Source organism: Acartia tonsa, chromosome 7 (assembly GCF_053477335.1).
Source record: "Acartia tonsa isolate MP-2025a chromosome 7, ASM5347733v1, whole genome shotgun sequence".
In the NCBI taxonomy this organism is placed as follows: Eukaryota; Metazoa; Arthropoda; class Copepoda; order Calanoida; family Acartiidae; genus Acartia; species Acartia tonsa.
This window is the reverse complement of record NC_137266.1, coordinates 42397814-42419361: the sequence shown is the minus strand read 5'-3', so window position 1 is coordinate 42419361 and position 21548 is coordinate 42397814. Positions and strand designations below refer to the sequence as shown.

The 21548-nt window shown below is 31.5% G+C and overlaps 1 protein-coding gene across 1 annotated transcript; it reads left to right on the top strand.

Annotated features, from left to right (window-relative positions):
- Positions 1 to 3593: 3593 nt before the first annotated feature.
- Positions 3594 to 20547, top strand: LOC145323788 (trypsin-1-like). The gene is made up of 15 exons (XM_080166327.1): positions 3594 to 3651; positions 3742 to 3789; positions 4371 to 4389; positions 8982 to 9077; positions 10105 to 10173; positions 10819 to 10885; positions 11507 to 11592; positions 13053 to 13169; positions 13649 to 13721; positions 14593 to 14689; positions 15791 to 15898; positions 18338 to 18421; positions 18641 to 18690; positions 19522 to 19549; positions 19954 to 20547. Exons 1-15 carry the CDS (start codon positions 3621 to 3623, stop codon positions 19992 to 19994), a joined length of 1014 nt encoding a protein of 337 aa, XP_080022453.1. The 5' UTR covers positions 3594 to 3620; the 3' UTR covers positions 19995 to 20547.
- The last annotated feature ends 1001 nt before the right edge of the window (positions 20548 to 21548 follow it).

Sequence of the window (21548 nt, the reverse complement as noted above, 5' to 3'; positions counted from 1 at the left end):
ATCAAAAGAAATACATTTTTCCAGTGTGGCTTCAAATCCGATTATTATCTGCTTGATGAAAACAGTAAAAGTGTCTGACTATGACGTCAGAAAAAATTAACAACTATCCAATGAGAGGCCGCTATATATTTTACCATTGTGAATACTGGCTTCTCATTGGTTAATTGTTAATTTTTTCTGACGTCATAGTCAGACACTTTTACTGTGGCCTGCTTGATTAGAACTAGTTCTGAGACATATTTGAAAATTATTTATTGACAATTTTCCACGAATATTAAAATATAAACCATAAAATCAATACTCCTCGGGTCCAACTAAACTGGTATTAATCTTAATTTTTTCATATCACTATCTACAGAAAGCTGTCTATAATAAGAACGATAAATGACTACATATGATAATTCCAAAAGTCATATGAGAGCTTAACAAATTGCAAAAATTGCATCTTGTTCCAAGTTTGTTGCACTGTCCAAAATTACTAAAATTATTCATTTGACCCGGATTTGCCTTTAAAATTCGAACATATCTCAATTCAATATATAGTTTCGAATATTTATTTATTTTTGTACTTAAAATTGTCTATGGTTATATTTGTTTATTAAATATTGTTTTATTATCAATCTATCTACAAATTAAGAAAAATCATGACATAACGATGAAAGAATTGATACAGACTAAGTTTTAAGAAATGTATTTGTTTTCTAAAAAGTAATAAGATGTTTGCCTGTGTGTGTGTGTGTGTGTGTATGTGTAATAGCTAAGTTTCTTGCTAACCACTGAAGTGATATGGTTCTCCTTTACAATGAGTTTTTTTTACCTATTTGGGGAGGGTATATATACAACAAATCTGCAAATATAAATGTCAAAAATCATGGAAGTTTAAGAAATATGTAAATTGGAGTAATCTTAATAAGTAGCGCAGCTACTCTATAAATATGTATGTGTTCATATCCTACATCAGATAAGATTTCCTAATCATTATCCCAGTCTGTACAGAGAGAGCAATATTCTGAATAACAAAAGCACGTTGATAGAAATATACCAATCAATCCAACCAAAAGAAACAGTGTATAATGTCCAATAAAAAATGACGTCATACATTACAAATGACCAATGATAGGCCAGTTTACATTGTAATTGACCAATTGTAAATTGTATACTTGCCTATCTTGGTGATTTGTATTGTATGACGTCTCTTTTATTGGACGCTATACACTGTTTCCAACTAAAACTTCTTTTTTTAAAATCCACTTCTTTCACTAGATTTAAACTATCTGTCCATTAGCATAATTTGTGGCAGATTCATTTTAACTAAATTTTGACAAAGTTAGCAGCTCTGTTTAGCGGCTGCAGCTGTAAATTGTCAAATGACGGCGGGCTACAGATCCGAATTTTGCGAACAGCTGTGAAAATCATTGGAAAATGGCAGCTGAATACAATTGTCGATATCAAATAATTTTGCTACAAATTTTTCATAGTTATTTGTTGTATAAAATAAACGTCTAAAAAGCACAAGCCGGCTTTTTAAACCAAATCATACACACACACATACAAACACAAACACACACATACACAAACAAAAGCACACAGACACACAGAAATATAAATACATACAATGTGGTTTAACTGCGAAGTTCAAGGGTAGACACAGTGGGAAAAAATGATGAAAATCATAAACTGATTAAAATTTTTATAATAGCAATATTTTTTAAATACATTTATTACCCCTGGGCCCAGGTTGTTAATAAGACATAATAATCTTTCCAAAAGTCCAAAAGGAATTTCTAGATAATTTTTCATTTATGATTCAATCCCAGAATACGAGCGATGACTTTTTGGACATATAATTCCAAAAGCTAAGCTCTATCTAAGCTAACCTCATCTATTTATAGTATACTTATTTTATGGATGCTATCAAAAACCAAACCCGCCCTTGAATAACAAATAGTTTACACTTACAAACCAATAATGTGGTGTGATTGTTCTTATACTTTATTATTCTTCAGGGAATTAAACATCTAGACTTTCTATATTTATTGTTTGTCATAAACTTTCATTCTTTTTCGCCATGTAGTTTTAATTATGCTATTGGAAATATCTACTCATTAAATTCAAATTATTTCAGCTAAAAAGATAATCAAACTTTTTTTTAACAATACCTGCCACTTGTTTGTGAAAACAGCTAAATAAATTAGTTAAAGATAAGGCTAGAACCCTTTGCCATTAAAAAAGGTAACATTTTAAAACTTTATAGAAACATATAAGGTAAATTTTTCGCATTTCTTTTACAGAAAACAAGAACTTATGATAGTTGTTACAATACAGCACATTTTGAAGCTTAAAGATTTGAAAAGTTTTTTTTTATTCTCAATGTAAGCCTAATACATATAGCACTGTGTGACATAAAGACGTACACAGTCTATCTAAAACCGCCAACATCTTTTCACTGTGCGCTCGGGGTAATTTTTCACTGCTAACAAATTGTCATTCAAAAGGGAAAGGAGATGGGGTCTTTGAAAGGAAACTATCTTTTTTTTATTTGAAGATTTTAGAAGCAAAACTGCTATATAACTTATGTTATGGGTGTATCAATAAATCGTATGTCAATCCTATATTGTAAAGTGGTATTTTTTATTGTCTGAAGCCTAAGATCTCAAAATGTTGCTGTTCCGAAGGGTTGTATTCTTCAGGAAAGCTTTCTAAAAGTTTTGGGTTGGTTTTAGGCTATTTTTCTGAACTCTCCCGCCCTCCCCTAGAGAATAAAGACATTTCAATAAGAATAGTGTCAAACCTGACCTAAATCAATATTAAGCTTCCATAAAAACTTAGGACCTACCTAGCAATAAGGTTTAAATGAATCCAAAGTATGGCCTTTCCTTTTAAATTTTGGTTCAGTTATGTTTTTATTTGTTTCAAGTTATATTATTATGTATAGTGGACTTTTTAACGTTCATGTGTTTCAGCCAAAAAGATTCATCATAATTTTAGTAATTCGAATTCATTATTTTAATTGATATTAATCATGTAATGTTTAGGTGTATTTTCAGAGTTTAGCCCCCAAACAAATTTGTTACCTTCTATTACAGATATGGACATTGTTATTGGGTAGGAGATACCTGCAGGATTATACCTGGAGGACTGTAGGGTCATACCTGGAGACCTGCAGGATTTTACTTGGAGAACTGTAGGGTCATACCTGGAGACCTGCAGGATCATATTTGAAGAACTTAATATCATATCTGGAAAACTGAAGGATCATATCTGGAGACCTGCAGGATCATAACTGGAGACCTGCAGGATCATGCCTTTAGACCTGCAGGATCATACTTGGAGAACTGCAGGATCATACCAGTTAATTTCTAAGATCATACCTAGAGAACTCTAGGATCATTCCTGGATAACTCTAGGATCTTACCTGGAGAACTGAAGGATCATACCTGGAGACCTGCAGGATCATACCTAAAGCCTGAAGTCTCAGTTCATTTTTTGATCCACAGAAAAATTTCTTTGAATAATTGTATATTTTTGCAAAAACGTAGAAACGACTATTTGTATATGTATAAAATATATGAAAAGTGTGAATGAAGCTTCAGTTATGTTTTAACTTTAAACATTTAAACATGAATTTATGTGCTCTAAAACTTACAATAGGTGTGTACATTTTAAAATTTAAACAAAAAAATAAAAAAGTATATTAAAAAATAATAAAAAGCAGTGTCAAAATTGAAGTGAAATTTTCAGGAGTTCTGCTAGCTAGTGCAATTCTACCTCCTTCTTCTTCATACAAGGGACATTCGTGATGTTTAATGCAATGATTTAAAGGGATACGACAATGGCTGATAAATTGTTGTACATCACCAATTATGATACACAAAATTACACATTCTTTAGATTAGTGGTTGCAACCTTTAGACACTCACACTCAACTTAATCAACCAACAAATAAGAATTTACTAAAAGTCCACACAGATGTTAAGCCAACGAATAAGAAAACGTGTTTAAAATGTCGAACATTGTTTTAACAAAACATGTTCAATAAAGATTATCTTCCCTTATTCTGTATTGGTTTTGATTTTCTCTGCTAATGTTGGTGAATTTACACAAGTGGCGTGCAAAGTGATTCGCCTGGGGGGTGTAAGAGTTAAAAAGATATTTTTCATGATTTTCTCTAGCGGTCAAAGAATACCACAAAAATATCCATTGTAATATTGATTTATCAAAATTTCAAAATGAAAGTTTTATTTAGAAATTCTGAAGTCTAATTTGTACCTTGATGTTAAAAGCTTGATAATGACAAAATAAAAAGTAAAAATCTAAAAATTATATTTAAAAAAGCTATTAAACATACACAAATGTAAATAAGAAGCAGGTTGAAAGTCGACATAAAAGGTAAGTTTGATTTATAAAGGGTCGGTTAAGTTAGTTGACTAATCTATCTCACCCCCCCCCCCCCCCCTAGAAAAAAGTCTTAATTATTTGTAATGATCTTGGTCCCTTTATTGTCCCTAATAGAGATAATCAAGAGACATAATGTCTAAATCAGCCAATAGGAGAATAGTGAAGGTATATCCTAGACCTAACAATAGTTCAAACATTTTATAGTTTTGAGTATAATTTTTTCATTTTATAAACATTATAAGTATGCTTTGGATTGTCGCATTTAGTAGGATAAAGCTTTTTTTATTGGTATATTATATCGTATAAAATTTATTTTCTTCCCTCGTATAATATAAAGCATATGACAAACCACATAATAAGTTAGTCATAAATAGTTGTATTTCTTAGGATAAAGATTTCTTAAAATTGTATCTTCAAAAAAATTCATTTGGCTATTTCTTGAATAGATATCGATTATAAGAAAATATAACAATGTTTTTTTTCCTGCTAAATATCCCTTTTTATGTTTGACGAAAAAAGGGATCAGAGGGATTATCTAGTTATATTATGTCTATTTTGTCCCTATAAATTAGTATTCAAATCATTAATAAGCGAATATTTCAACAAACTTGTCTTAAATCCATCAAGAATTTTAAATTATTTATGTCTGAACGTACAGTGTATAAAGTACAGTTTGAATGACTCATTAAAAAGCTACTGTTAATTTTCATAAAAAAAGTTGATGAGTTTATCAGGGATCTAAAGGAATAAGACAATGGACGATAAATTGATATACATCTTTACTGATGATTAACAAAATAACAACTTCTGTAGATTAAAATTGTTGGTTGAAAATTTTGGACACTACTTGTTTGGAACCAACCAATAAAAATCTGATGAAAGTACTCAAAGTTTATAAGCAAACCGAAAAGTTAAAGTAATAATAAAACCTTGGTTACCTGTGTAATTCAAAGTCTAATGTGAGTTTGGAAAATATGTAAATAGAATGTCTAATGTCAGTTTATATAATATATATCTTTCTTCCTATAAATTATCATTCCTATATAGTTCAAATTCAAATCTCCCGGCTTACATAAATGCGCGAAAAGAGATTTATGTCACATAAGTTTGCTTTAGCTAGGAACTTTATGTGCAATTTCAGATTTTTTGCAGGTCTTCATATGTATTAACAAAAATATCATCTGATCCTATAGTAATATTGGATATATATAATATACGGGGGAAAATTGTCGTCAAAGGGGGGGGTTTTTAATGCAACCATCTCGTAATCAGTGATTAAATGGCACTTAGAATTCGAATTTCTATCTAAAATTTTTCATGAGTAATCCTTGGTAGGTCTATTTTCCCTAAATCGAACAAAAAGTTGGAAAAGTAACGGCTGGCGGCTCAGCCGTTTAGCCGTTTTTTGCCTATTTTCAGGGCAAATTCATCATTAATTACGTAGGAATCAACTTTTAAAAACATATTTTTGGTTTAATTCATGTTAAATGATAGCAATAACCAATTTTTAAATTTCTAGTACCAACAGCTACCAGCTACCAGCTAGATAAGGTTTTTGAGTGAGAAAAAGTATAATGTGAAAATAGGTTTCGTGACTTTTTTTGCTCTTAAGATAGTAATAAAATGGCAAAACAGCTGAGCCGCCAGTCGTTAGCCGTTACTTTTCCAACTTTTTGTTCGATTTAGGGAAAATAAACCTACCAAGGATTATTCATGCAAAATTTCTGATCGAAATTCGAATTCTAAGTGCCATTTAATCATTGATTACGAGATGGTTGCATTAAAAACCCCCCCCCTTATGTTGCAAACATGGACTTTACTTTTTGGTCAGTTCTTTCATCCAGTAGGAGTGAAAGGGATCGGGGTAAAGGGGGTGGATGTGGGAATTGTTATTTTAGTCAGCTACAAGTATCCCTTTATTAGAGTACATGATAATCTGGTTTGAAATCCAAGTACTAATAGATCCATTAGAGTAATTAATTTACAAATGCACTGTTGTGTCTATCAGGTATCGAAAGGGAAAGACAATGGCCGATAAATTGATGCACATCCCGAATGATTATACATAAAATTACCCCTTCTATAGGTTACAATTTGTAGTGGAAACGTTTGGACACTTAACTAAATGAACCACCCAATAAAAATACAATAAAAGTCCCCAAGGGTGTTAAATCAACGAATAAGAAAACGTTATAATAAGACTTTGGAGACTAGTGTAATAAACAGCCCAGTGTCCCCTCCCTCCCTGTGTGTCTAGTCAACCATGCATAACAAATAAATTTCCAGTTTTACTCAGATTCATAATTTTACTGTTTTACACTTATGATAATACACAGCTAGCTTGAATTGAATCAAGATAAAGTTGAGTAGGAACAAAGGAGTTTTCCTTAAAAGTGCCTTGTTAAGCAATGAAACTTCCCTAAAAAGGATGGGTAAGGGGGGGGGGAGGATTGGTAGTATTTGGTAGTTTTTTGTTGGTTTAGTTTTTACTTTAGGGATTAGGTTAGAATATATAAGGTTTCTTTAGTTGGTAGCCCCCAAGGGTTAGGGGACGGAAAGTATAGCCCATAGAATAGGGCCTCCTGCAAGAGCCAGTTATACCTTTTTTCTGTCTATTCAAGCACAGAAAAACTCATCCCCTATTTTAAATAAATTGATAAAGGGGATTTGTTTTCCCTGCTTTTTAAAAGCGAAGCTTTTCTATAATTAGGGTCGGTCCGTCCGTCCGTAACGGATAGCCTTTTACGTTAATTTAGGCATGTTAGAATTGTCCTATCGATTTAAAATTTTGCATGGTGATTCCTTAAGTAGTTAAATACGATTTACAAAGCGTAGCAACTCTATAATCATTACCAAATTCCGTACGTCCATTTTAAACATGTTTTTTTTTATACTTTTTTTAACAACAAATTTTTATGTGATCTGATCATTCGATTGATCTGATTTTTGGTATATTGATTCCTGGGACAACAAAGTATAATGTTATAAGCGAAGCAAATCTATAATCAAGTCCTAAATATGTAAGTATGTCCATAAACATTATCCTGTATAAAGCAGTTTTTCAACAAATTTACTTACAATTTTGCTTCGACTCTTATACATGTATATTCTGATTATTCAGTTCTGACACTATATAAGTGTTCATGTCCGTTTGTCCTACCGTTTCAGTGCTTCGCTTTAATGGATGTTATCATCCTTGTTTTACTTCACATAAGTTATGTTATATAAGGTACAGGCAAGGCAGAGTACAAAAACTAACCTCACCTTTTATATTAAATTAATTTTTAAAATGTGGGGGTGGGGGGAGGGTTCTTGTGCTGGCAAGGTACATAGGGATAGTATCTAAATTACACTGTCTTTATAACCATCGTTCTTTTTTTGGCCATTTAATTTTGTCTGTTTTAATTTCAAGACTGGCGTGAATGAATAATAATGATAACGGATTTTCTATTCTTATTTTTATTAATATCTATTATTTTTCTTTCCAACAAAGAATTATGATAATAGTATTATCAGACTAGGAGGATATCATCCATAAAAAAGTTATTAACATCTATCTAAACTTTACTATTTCTTTATATATTGCTGTTTCAAAAAAGAAAGACTTTCATTAAATAATAAATTTTCTCTTTTCCTATTTATTGAGTTGCGCGGCAAGTAATATAAAATCAAATGGATGCATTTTATAGCTTTTTTTCATAAAGGGCATTTAATTGGATAAACAGTATCTAAAACAAAATTTACAAGATTAGTCAATTTTAAATCATAGGCACTGCTTTAATTCAATAAAAATTTATACAAAAAAGATCAGTTTTCTTTTAAGTAAAAGTTTCAATATTCACGAAACTTATTAGAGTAATTCAGATATAAATAACAAAATTCTACTGATAAATAAAACGTGCTTGTACTTTTTTGTAATATTTTTTTTAGCAATATTAAAAATATAATTTACATCAAAAAGAAAAATCTAAATTATTGCTTATCCCACGCTTGGACACACTTTATAGCCAATAAATTTGATTAGGGAGGGTTAAACAGTAAGATATATAAGTTTTCCGGAATTTTAATGTTAGGAGGAGATTTGAAATCTGCATCAAATTTTAAGGATTTTTTTTATGAAATTCGTTTTTTGTATAATTCTTTATCTAAAAGCGGAAATGCATTTTAAGTTAATTTTGACCAATAGGATAGGTGGATTTTAAACTACCTGCGCTCTAATTGGTTGAATGATGTACGCCATCCAATCAGAGCGCAGATTTTTTAAATCCACCAATCACAGATGCCAAAATTAATCAACTTAAATTGCATTTCCGCTTTTAGATAAAGAATTATAGAAAAAACGAATTTTATAAAAAAAATCCTCAAAATTTGATGCAGATTTCAAATCTCCCCCTAACTTTAAAATTCCCATAAATTAAAAACTTATATATCTTATTAAGCAGTATACTCTACATACCCTTTGTTTAAATAGCACAAGCAGCTTGTAACTATTATGAAATATTTTTGTACTTTATCAATAAATACAAGGACGGACAGACATCTTTAATTATAGAGAATCTACGCTAATATAATTTTTTTTGTAGAAGTCCGGGTGGCGGGCAGCCCAAGTTTCCGGATGAGGACAGAAGTGCAGAAATAAGTGGAGAGGGAAGATTTTATGATGGCGGAGTTTTTACCAGGTAGACAGACAGACAGACAAACATACAGAAAGATATACAGAAAGTCATACAGAAAGACAGACAGACAGAAAAACATACAGAAAGACAGACATACAGACAGGCCTACAGACAAATATATATAAAGTCATACAGAAAGACATACAGAAAGTCAAACATAAAGACAGACAGACAAACATACAGAAAGACATACTGAAAGACCAAAATAAAGACATACAGAAAGACAAACAGACAGACATACAGACAGACATACAGAATGACGTACAGAAAGACATACTGAGATACATACAGACATACAAACAAAGAGACAGTCAAGACTTACAGCTAGACGTACAGACAGACAGATAGAAATACAGACAAACATAAAGACAGACAGACAGAAAGACAGACAGACATACAGATAGACATATAGACAGACAGACAGACAGACATATAGAAAGACATACAGAAAGACACACATATAGACATACAGGAAGACATACAGAAAGACATACAGAAAGACCAACAGAAATACATACAGAAAGAAATACAGAAAGACACACAAAAGACGTACAGAAAAACATACAGAAAGACATACAAAAAGACTTACAGAAAGACAGACAGAAAGACATATAGAATGACATACGTACAGAAAGACAGACAGGCAGACAGACAAACAGACAGACTGACAAACAGACAGACAAACAGACAGACAAACAGACAGACAAACAGACAGACAAACAGACAGACAAACAGACAGACAAACAGACAGACAAACAGACTGACAAACAGACAGACAAACAGACAGACAAACAGACAGACAAACAGACAGACAAACAGACAGACAAACAGACAGACAAACAGACAGACAAACAGACAGACATACAGATAAACAGACCGACAGATATACAGACAGACAGATATACAGACATACAGATTTACAGACAAACAGAATAAACAAAACAATTTTTCTTCAAGACTTTTTTTTAAAAATCAGATTGATTATTGTTACTTGACTTTCTAGAATAATGCATCTTTTGTTACCAACTAGAATGAGCTATTTCGAGAACTGCGGAGCTCAGCCCATCAAATATACTCCACCAAAATTCGACACAGAAAGGAAATTATTTAGCTTTAAGCAGCGCAGCTACTATATAATTTGCCATAAGTTCTGTACGTCTTTTTAGTATTAAAGATACAAAATTAAGTTGAATAAATATTTCGCGGTTTTTAAGAATAAAAAGTTTCTTATTTAGTAGATTACTTTGAAATAAATAGTTTTGCAGACTGAAACTTTATCAATTTTGTTAATTTTTTATCTACGATTTTCCTATTTACACTATGGTTGTGTGTATGTGTATGTCACGTGTATGTGTCAATTTGTATATTAAGATCTAAGTAACTACCCTAGTTAATATTAATTCTGGGTTGGTTTTAGGCTATTTTACAAAGGGGTTGGTCAATACACAAAGATATGTAGAAAAAAGTTCACCCCCATAAAATTGAACTGCCTTTATTGTTATATAAAATATAGCGGCCTCCCCCCTGGCATCTAGAGGCAACTTTATTCTCTTTAACGATAAAACAAACCTGCCCTAGACCTCAGGGAACTCAATCTGTTCAGAAGTTAGCGAGATCTAAACAGACAAACAATAGCTTACTAATACGGATTGATATTACCCTAAAAATTTTTTTATAAAATGAATTTTCCTGATTCAAAAATTGCCATAATTTTTACCTTTTTAACAGTTAACGCTGTATGTAGACGTCCACGGATCAGAAATGGAACCTGCGCACCTTATGGGGCCATCCCCTGGACAGCTCAGATACAGGTAGGATGTATGGTCAGGTAAACTGTATACCTTGTCTGTCCAGACATCCCCTGGACAGCTTAGATACCGGTAGGATGTGTGGCTGGCCAGATAAACTGTATACCTTGTCTGTCCAGACATCCCCTGGACAGCTCAGATACAGGTAGGATGTGTGGCCAGGTAAACTGTATACCTTGTCTGTCCAGACATCCCCTGGACAGCTTAGATACAGGTGGGATGTGTGGCTAGGTAAATTGTAAACATTCTTAAGCTTTCAAAACTTTTATATCTGTTTTTAGATTTTTTCAGGCTAGGTTTAATTAAGATTCTACTCCCCAAGACCTTTTCTAGAGGCACCATTAAACCATAGATATAATGCAATAAATTTTTGATACCCATTAAAAGGGGCTATAAAATATTAAAGTGAAATTATGGGAAAAATACAAAAAGGTTCAAATTTTTACTTTAATTGTTTTTTCACCAAAATACGTATTAAATGCAACTGAATACTTGAATTTCAAAGTATTGGGGGAAAAAACCAGGGGGATTAACATTGTTTAACCGCACTTTATGACATCATGTCTTAATCTTTACCTAACCTAATCACTTGTTGACCCAACTGTCCGTGTTTATATTGTTTAGATATTGAAAGACGGGAACTATGAGCACCATTGCGGCGGAGCCATTATCTCTGAATTTCATATTGTCACTGCTAGACACTGCTTTGGGTAAGGTTTTACTTGTTAGTTAGTCAGCTAGCTACTCTATAACTAGGGTAACTATGTACGTTTGTTGTTTTGTTTGTCTGTACACAGTCTAAAACACGCTTGCAGCAGTTTTTTTGCACATAAGCCACTGAGATGTCAACAAAACTGGTACGCCACTGGTTTTATGTGTTTTAATCCCAACAAGGTAACAGTTTCCACATTTATATTGTATTCCAGTTGATTGTTCTTTTAAAATAAGATTTTAAAAAATCACAACATTTGAAAACTTGCTTCTATTCCCCTCGGAAAACTAATATCATTTAACTTATTTAACCTAACCTAAAACAGTCATAAAAAGATTAGTTTTCCTAAACCATGCAACCAAATTTTGTTTCAATAAATTAAATTATCTTCTTAATACATAAAAAAACAATATTATTCAAATATAATAAATTATTATTTTATTAAATAAAAAATATATTTGATGAAAAAACTATTAATGTAAAATTTTCAAAATATTGAAATGACATGCAAATAATTCAGATAGATAAACAAGAATGAAACTGGTCATGACACGCAAAGTTGAAAAATTAATCCCTAAATCGGATATTTATTCTAAAATATAAAGTTATACAACTTTTGATTTGTCTAAAGCTAAATACTTGTTCGATTCAGTTGTAGTTATAGACACTATCTATAATACTAGCGGCTACGCCCCTAGAGGCCTCTAGGGGCACTTGAGGAGGAGAGAGTCGAATTTAATAATTTAATTTCTTATTTTAGATTTTAAAGAAAAAGTAAAAAAAAATTACGTTTGATGTTTGTTTTTCGTTGAACTCTCTTTCTAAAATTGAGAAATTTAAAAAAAAATTAATTTCTCTAGGGAGGGTGGTGGTACCCTCCCCCAAAATAGTTATAAACCTTCCCGGGACATATGAGAATCTACCCTGTTAAGGAGAACCCGATCGGTTCAGCGGTTAGCGAGATCCTTCGGTACAAACACACAAACACACAGACACACAGACACACAAACATCCTGTTACTTTATTATAAGGATAAAGTAGAACGATATCTGTCTGTTTGTCTGTCTGTTTGTTTGTCTGTCTGTTTGTTTGTGTGTCTGTTTGTTTGTAGCGAAATCGATCGGGTACTCCTTTACAGGGTAGCTTCTCATAGGTCCCTGGAAGGTTTATAATTTATTTATACACCACCAACCCCCCCCCCCTCAATTTTTTTTTAAAACTAAGATTAAAATAGTGGGGTCGACTACCCCCCCCCCCGGGCCCCCCCCCCAAAAAAAAAAAAAATTTCTCCCCCCCACAATTTTTTTTTTTTAATTTCCCTTTAAATCTTAAATACGAAAAATTGGTTTGATCAAACCTCTTGGGGCAAAGCCCCTAGAGGCTAGGGGCGAAGCCGCTAGTAGGAACTATAAAGAGCTTACTTTCAATGTATTTTCTCATCCTTGTTATATATTATAGAAGTGAGAAGGACGCTGGAATAATGAGAGTTATAGTTGGTCAAGATAATATGGACAAAATTGAGGCCAAAGAAATGTCGTTTTCCATCAGCAAAGTTCATCTACACAAAGGATATCAGTAAGTATAGTAACTTAAGTATCTGGATGTGTGTGTGTGTGTGAGTTCAGTAAGATCTTGGAAAACATAGGACATTTATTTTTTAGTGAAGGTTTGCTATTTTGACAGTAAAATGTCAAAAAAATTATTGAAAACAAAAACAATCATTTTTTATTGAAATATACCCAGGGGCTTAAAGGATGGGGTTATAAATGCCACCATAAGAATGAATATTTAAAAGAGAAGCCTGAACCTCTTCACACCCCCTAAAATTGTATAACCTAAAGTAAGTTTTCTGGGCAAGCAACTGTTATAAGTGACAGTATGGTCAATGATATGGCCTTAAGTAGACTCTACTCATTATAATGTACTATTTCATTGAATTGCTGGCGAAAAATAAAGGTATCCTCCCTTGAAATAATTATAGACCTACCATGGACCTATAATAAGCAGACATACGGACAAACGTACATTTACTTCTGTAAAAAAACTTTATTTAGGAGTGAGGGACCCCACAGTTATGACGTGGCTCTAGTTGAAATTCAACCAAAAGGAGACGGACAAGGAATAAGGAAAGTATTTTCTCGTATTCATTCGAATCCGGTGGATAGGAACCGGTTCTCATCCATACGAAAAAACCATGTCTAGCATCGTATTATATCCAGCTTTCTACGAATATAGAAATGTACAATCATAAGATTAAAACCAGTTTTTTTAGCCGGTGCCTCCGTCACCTCGGGGCTGAAAAAAACTAGTTTTAATCTTATAATTGTACATTCTATATCCGCGGAAAGCCGTTTATAATACGATACGAGAAATAACTATTCCAGTATGGCTTTGAAACCGATTAATAACCGTTGGATTAAAACCTTTTTTCAGTCACACAAATTAAATCATGTATAGCATCGTATTACAGACAAATTTCTTTGAATATTAAAATTAATAAATATAAGATTAAAACCAGTCTTGTTAGACTTCATTTTAATATCTGCGGAAAGCTTTAAAACAGTGTCTCCAAAAGTTTTTACCTTTTTTTCTTCTATATGTTTATTTTTTAGACATTTTGGAAATGGGACGTTAGATAGCACAGTAAAAAACTCCCCTCCTCTCCTTATTTTCAATTAATTTCAAAAATAAGGAGGGGTAGTTTCTGATTTCTAAATCAGTTATTTTACAAATAAACCATATCCAATCCTTTATAGTATTATTAAATATAGTGAAATGTCAGAAAATTTACACCATAAAATGTAATATTTTTTTAGTTATAAGGCAGCTATAACCAACAATTAATTTAATGCAAAAAAAAATATGTTTCTTGATTTTTTTGGACAACTTATCGTAGTAAAGACAACCTCTTTATCTAATATTATTTTTGATCCATTTCGCTTTTTTGCTTTATCTTATTTCTGAATTTAGTCATCGAATTATCTTTATTTTTTATAGGTTTTCTGCTGAAGTGCAGAAAATCTGTCTGCCTGATGACAGCCTACCTGTGTCGGATGGACTCAACTGTATCATTAGCGGATGGGGACGGACCAGACGTAAGTACAAAACTTGTAAAGTAGCGTTGCTACAAATTATTTATTTTTACATGGATTGCCTAATCCTAAAATATAAAGTAGTAAGTTTTTTTGTCTATAACAAAGGATCTCGCTAACAACTGAACATTTATGGTTAACTTCTAATAGATCCTGGGAAGGTTTATGGCTATTTTGAGGTGGTACCAACAACATCCTCCGAAAAATGTTTTACTCCTCCATTTTTTTACTTTCTATTATTTAAACACATTCATGAATATTTTATGTAGTTTTTTGTTCAATTGATTGAGAAAAGTGTGTGATAGCTTTTCTGATATTTACCCATCCCTTTTCTCCAATTGGCATAATACCTGCCCTTTACCAATGGAAAACTTCTCTAAAAATTGTGGCGCCTTTCAGGATATTTTATTGGACATATAGACAGACAAACATCCTGTTGATATAGTATATACACATATATTTTGTGTATTTTAAAAGTTAAATTATTATTCTTTTTTCGTCTTTTCATGTTTTAAAATTTTTAATTTTTAAAAACAAATATTCACGTAACCTTTAAAGAGAAACAATGAAGTTTTGTGCAAAAAAAGGTAATAACATAGATACACATTTAAGCAGTACTAACAAAATTCATAAAAAAGAACATTTATTTATCGCATTGCATTATAGACAGCTTTCTGCGGATAATTATATTAAAAATGTTAAAGTTAAAACTAGTTTCGTTAGACCCAAGGGGCTGAAGGCCCGGACTAACTAAATTCGTGGAAAATTTCAGCTTTCAGTATGGCCGAAAACCGATTCTAATCCAGCGGATATTAGTCGGTTTCGAAGCCATGCTGGAATAGTTATTTCTCGTATCGTATTATAAACGGCTTTCCGCGGATATAGAGTGTACAATTTTAAGATTAAAACTAGTTTTTTTAGCCCCGAGGTGCCGGAGGCACCGGCTAAAAAACTGGTTTTAATCTTATGATTGTACATTTCTATATTCGTAATAAGCTGGATATAATACGATGCTAGACATGGTTTTTTCGTATGAATGAGAACCGGTTCCTATCCACCGGATTCGAATGAATACGAGAAAAAATTTGTTAATATAATTTTCAGCTATTGGAAATGTGCAAACAGAGTGTCTCCGCGCTGTAACCATACCCCTGATCAGCCAGGCACAATGTGAATCTATGTATGAATATTCTAGCCAACGAATTCTTAATAGTAAGTTAATTATATAGTAGTATTGCTACCTGCTCTACAGTAATTGGTGAGTCAGCGCAAAATGGCACAAAAAATGACGTCATACAATAAAGTTGTCCAATGAGAGGGCAGTATACATTCTAATTGACCTATTGTAAATTATATACTCGCCTCTCATTGGTTATTTTATCGTATGACGTCATTTTTTGATGCCATTTTGCGCTGTCTCGGAGGAAGGAGGGATTTATTTCGAATGTCTGTTTGTTACTTTAGGGCTGGTTAGGGTCAGCTGAATCTTAGTTTCTGATTGTTTACATATCAACCTCATCCTATCTCAATATTTACTACTAGCTAAAAAAGCTTCAAAAAAACTTCAAAAAAATCTAAATTTGAAAAATTAAAACTTTGAATGTATAATGTATAAATCGTTTAAACATTATATCGCTTTTCCCTTTGACCGGAGTAGCTGAGAATAGCTTTTGCAATAGTTGGGTTATCTGCTATACAACTTCGGAAATTAGAGAAGAAATGGTCAAATAATTTTCAGTTGATCCTGGTTAGTTCATAAATTTGGCATCGCAGAATTAGAGACCTCAGCAGGGGTTACACATAGAGAAAAAAAATCGAAATAAGGGAGGGGAGTTTAATGCTCATAAGACACTTTGAAGGAAAGGACTAAGTAATCTATACTGTGATTATAATCTTCATGTAAACGAATTTTAAACAATATGCTTTGTAGTTTTATTGTGTAGAGACTTTCAAAGACTTTACAGAATATCCTAATTTTTATACATATAAAAGGATGATCCCTAGTTCGTTTAGGCAGTTTATTATAAGCGTATTATATCTTTAATTACTTCTCAAACGGTAAGTATATAGATTTTAAAAAGATGAAAATTTTATTTTTTTCTTCTGCCCTCGCTATTATAGATAGCCTAAAACCTGTTCCTGACCAATACAAAGTTTTAAAAAGTCCTTACTAAAAGTATAATTTCATATCCATTTTAGTTTATATCTTAACTTACATAAGAATTTTTTCCAAGAGCATACATAGTATGAAAGAAAAGTTATAAAAGCTTATTTGGAACAATAAAGAAAATGGAGGAAAACAATAATGTCCACCTTAATTGATTAATAGATTGTTAATTAGTAATTTATAAGTCTAATTGATTTTTTTTTTTTAAAGTAAAGAACTATTATAAAATTTACTTTGACTGTATTAAGCAGTGGCGTGCTCATCAGCGACTAGGTTAGACGTAATATTTAAAATCAGCCATCTACCTTGAATAGTAGCTGCGAAAATAATATTAAATATAGAGTAGCTACGCTACTAAAAATTCCTCCCAAAGACAAACATAAATCTTCATTAAAAGCCATATTCAATAATGCACTTTCAGAGATATTATACTACTTCATATAATAAATACTACAGTTTTTAGTTGTGTGTGTTTTTTAAAACGACTGGAAATAAAATAAAAAGGGTATATATCCCGCCCATATATATTTTCTACTGTTTTTGGGTAATTATTTTTATGAATGCGAAGCTTTCATTGCTGCGCTTCTTATGGACATACGTGTCCCATGTAATTATATAAGTATAAAAATTAAGCAATGCTCTAAGAACCATATTTTAATCTACGTAGAGAAATATAAAGATAATCATATCCAAACAAAAGCTCAGCTTGTTAAATCATTTAAAAAGCAATCATTGTTTAAAAAAAGAAAAAAAAGATTTTACAATGTTTAAATGGTAGAAAAAATTTACACTTGTATCAAATATCTAATAAGAATTAAATGCCTGAAATGTGAAATGTCTTGCCTTTAAAACAGACCCTTATTGTTACATGAATCTTAGTGCTGCGTTTGAAACAAATTGCACCATTACAGCATGCTTAAATTTACTCTCAAAGCTATCCTTGTACATTGTAGACATACGGAAACACCAAAATATAGAAAAGTTTTGTTTTTAATCAAGAGATGCGAAATAATGTTTTTCGTAAGAATACACAATAATAAAAGCAAAGACCAATTCTTAAAAATGAAATTGGCGAATTCGCACCAAGATACCTAGTCTATACCTGTTCAGAAATGTTATGTGCCTAATATAAAGAAGGATTAGTAGATTCCATTTTTTTCACAGTCCACTGGGATACAAAAATAAACCTAGCCTATCATTTATAGTAATTACCAACTGGCATTCAAGGGCTAGCATAAACCTATCATATTTTAGCCCTATAGATATTATCTTACACCAAATAGGAATTTGACACTTGTATGGGATGAAGGGCAGTGTTGTCATTTATCCATAACAGCAGCACGATGATGGAGGGAGTAGGGGGATGTTAACACCTCCCTATAGATTTAATTTTGGAATTTGGATCCCCAAAATGGTTTCACGATCCCCATGGTAAATCATAATATGTATGCCACTGGTTAGAAACTTAACCTAACCTATTTTAGACATGTTATGTGCTGGATATGAAGAAGGAGGAGTGGATGCCTGCAAGGGTGACAGTGGAGGACCACTAGCTTGCTATATCCAAGGTCAGCTGTAGCAACCAATAGCTAGTTATAAACAGGTTTTTGGTCTGTCCCTTGAAAGCTTGCTTTTGACTGTGCTATTTCATTTCTAAATCAATATCTTTAAATACTTAATGCCAGAATTTGAATAAATATTGTACACTTCTTTAAGATCTAAACTCACAAATATACTTCATTAAAATTTTGTTTGAGTAATGAGATTGTACTTTTAATTTAATTTAGGTTCTTACAAGCTTGTGGGAGTTGTCAGTTGGGGCTATGGATGTGGAAAGGTAAATTTGTATGAAAATTACTTCTTTTTGTTGTTATTTTTAAAATATTTTTATAATGCAAATCTTTTCTTTGCCTAGGTTTAGTCCATCCTTAAAGTTAGGTCACAGTTAGCCTTTCACAATTATTTATAATACATGTTAGAATTGTCCTATACATTTCAAACTTTGCATGATGTTTCCTAAAAGTGTATGATTTAGAAATCGTAGCAATTCTACAAGCATTTACCAGAATGTACTTACGAAGTATGTCCATTTAAAACATGTTATTAATTATGCTTTATATCTGATTTTTTAATACTGATTCCTAGGACAACAAATTATAATATTATAAGCGAAGCATCTCTATAATCAAGTCCTAAATATGTAAGAATGTCCTTTAAACAGTATCTTGTATTTAATAGTTTTGCAACAAACTTTCATGCAATTTTATCCAAACTTATACATTTATACTATGCTTATTCAGTCATGACACTCTATAAAAGTTAATGTTTGATTGTACCACAGTTTCAGAGCTTTGCTTTTATGAATGTTGTCATCCTTATTTTAACCAAGTTTCTTTCTCAGAACTCATATACAGACGTATCAATTTGTACTCTTATGTAATAACTAATAACAGCTCAAACCAATAACGAAATTAATTCGGGAAAAAATCACAAAACCTATATGTGTTTTTCAGTTGTTGTTGGGGGGCAACACATCATAAAATTGACGACCTCTCCATTTGCCCCCCAAATATTATTTTAGATTTAATTCCCTTGTTGGTTATACCTTATTCCTGATGTAATAATCTTAATTTCAAGATTAAATTTTATAATTCTTTTATTTTTTCAGGCAAATAATCCTGGCGTTTTTACAAGGAAAGTCTCTTTTAATAATTACTTCTTTATTGTTTAATCTTTGCTGTTATATATGCATGCTGCAAAAATTTTCCAAAGAGAAATTGCCATTTGAAAAAAACTCCTACCCCTAAATTAGTTTGAAATTTTTTTTGAATTAAAACTAAAATTGAAAATGGAAGGGCGATACTTCCCCCCCCTCTATTAATTGCAACCGCAATATAAGATGAAATTATTTATATTGAACATACAGACCAAAAATGTGTAATCAAAGATATGATTGTCTAGGGTTATATATATATATATATATATATGTGCATTGCAAATAATTACATTACGCATTATTTTACGGGGTCGGCTCCGGTATTACAACCCATTCTGGAAATAAAATAAAGTAGTTACAAGCTTAAAAGAGACTTTTTAAGGATTCAACCCTTTGTGAGCTGGATTAACTCGAGAATGATATGAAACAACCTTCTTCAATAAGATCTCAATTGAAATTCTAGTCTTTTTAACCAGAACAGGACAGTCATAGAATAAATAATATTTTAATTGTAAATCTAATAATCCTAAAAATCATAATTTAGGAATATTGATTGGCATTTTGCAATTCGAAGGGCATTATAATTATTTTTTGTGCAATATGTAATAGTTATTTATTGAACATATTAGAGACTGCTTTCCATGAAAAGTAAAGAGCAAAATTATGAGATTAATTCCAGTTTTGTTGGCCCCAGTTTTTTTATTTATTTTATTATTCATAGAAAATTTGCATAATACGAAACTATACATGATTTATCAGTATGGCTGTGAACATGTTCTAATTCAGCGGATATTAATCGGTTTCGAAGCTATACTGGAAATAATTTTATTTTATTTTGTCATTTATATTTAATCAAAAGGGCATTTATTTTACTTAAAATGTATGAAAGTTTTGTAATGTTTAATTTTTAGCAAAAATCAAATTGTTAATTTTAATGTTTGTTATTTATTTATTTATTAAATTTGAAATACAGTGTTTTAGATATTTTTTTTAATTTTTATGTATATCCCTAAGATAAATTAGAATTATAGAGTTGTTATGCTTATTTTTCTGTTACATAAAGTTAATGAGAATTAAGTTTTGATTTTTTGTTTGCTTATATAAAATTATATTCTTATCTTCTCAGATAACTCTATGGAAATTATGTCTGTACGTCTGTCTGTTCCCTACGTAATATTTAATTCAGACACATAATAATTTTGTGATTAATCTTATCGATGCGAATATAAATTTGCTAATTTGAATAGAAATAAATTTTGCTAACATTTTATAGGAACACAGTAATAGTGTCTGACTAATTATGACGTAACAAAAAAAATTAGCCAATGAGAGGCCACTATAAATTTTACCATTGGTCAATAACGGCCTCTCATTGGCTAATTTTTTTTTGTTACGTCATAATCAGTCAGACACTATTACTGTGTTCATTTTATAGGATAGATTGCTGAAATTTGACTTTGTTAACCAATAAACTCACTTTGTCTATATGTTTCTTAAAGGAATTTTTATGAAAATTGTTTGAAATTCACGAGCTTTGCTACCTATAGATGTTGCCATTCTTATTTATTATGGCTTATAAATTAAATTAATAGAAACATACGTAAAAATATGTCTAATAAAAAATAACAGCTATAAAATATGGAGACTTCGGTTGCAGCTTTAAAAAATATATTTGGCTATTAATACCTGTATTTTAAAAGTATGAAAAATGTCGCAAAGCATCCACAGATGTATGCTTTTAAAAACATTTTACGAGCAGTGTGGTTGGATATATTCAGCTTTCCCTCCATTATTACCCTAATTTAGAATTTTAAAAACATGTTTATTGAAATTAGCAACTAGCTCATTCATAATTTAACGCCTGTGTAAGGAAACATATGTAGAAGCATGCCATCAATTAAAGAGTAGCTATGCTACTGGCATATGAATTCGTCTATGTAAAGTTAACATTAGAAGCAGAACCCAACCTGTCTTCTATT

Bases quoted from the DNA above. Each gene is read 5' to 3' on its own strand.
- LOC145323788 (XM_080166327.1), top strand. From the start codon at position 3,621: ATGAATTTATGTGCTCTAAAACTTACAATAG. The intron at 14,690-15,790 runs GTAAGTACAAAA...TATAATTTTCAG, and splicing joins CGGATGGGGACGGACCAGAC to CTATTGGAAATGTGCAAACA. The intron at 18,691-19,521 runs GTAAATTTGTAT...TTATTTTTTCAG, and splicing joins GGGGCTATGGATGTGGAAAG to GCAAATAATCCTGGCGTTTT.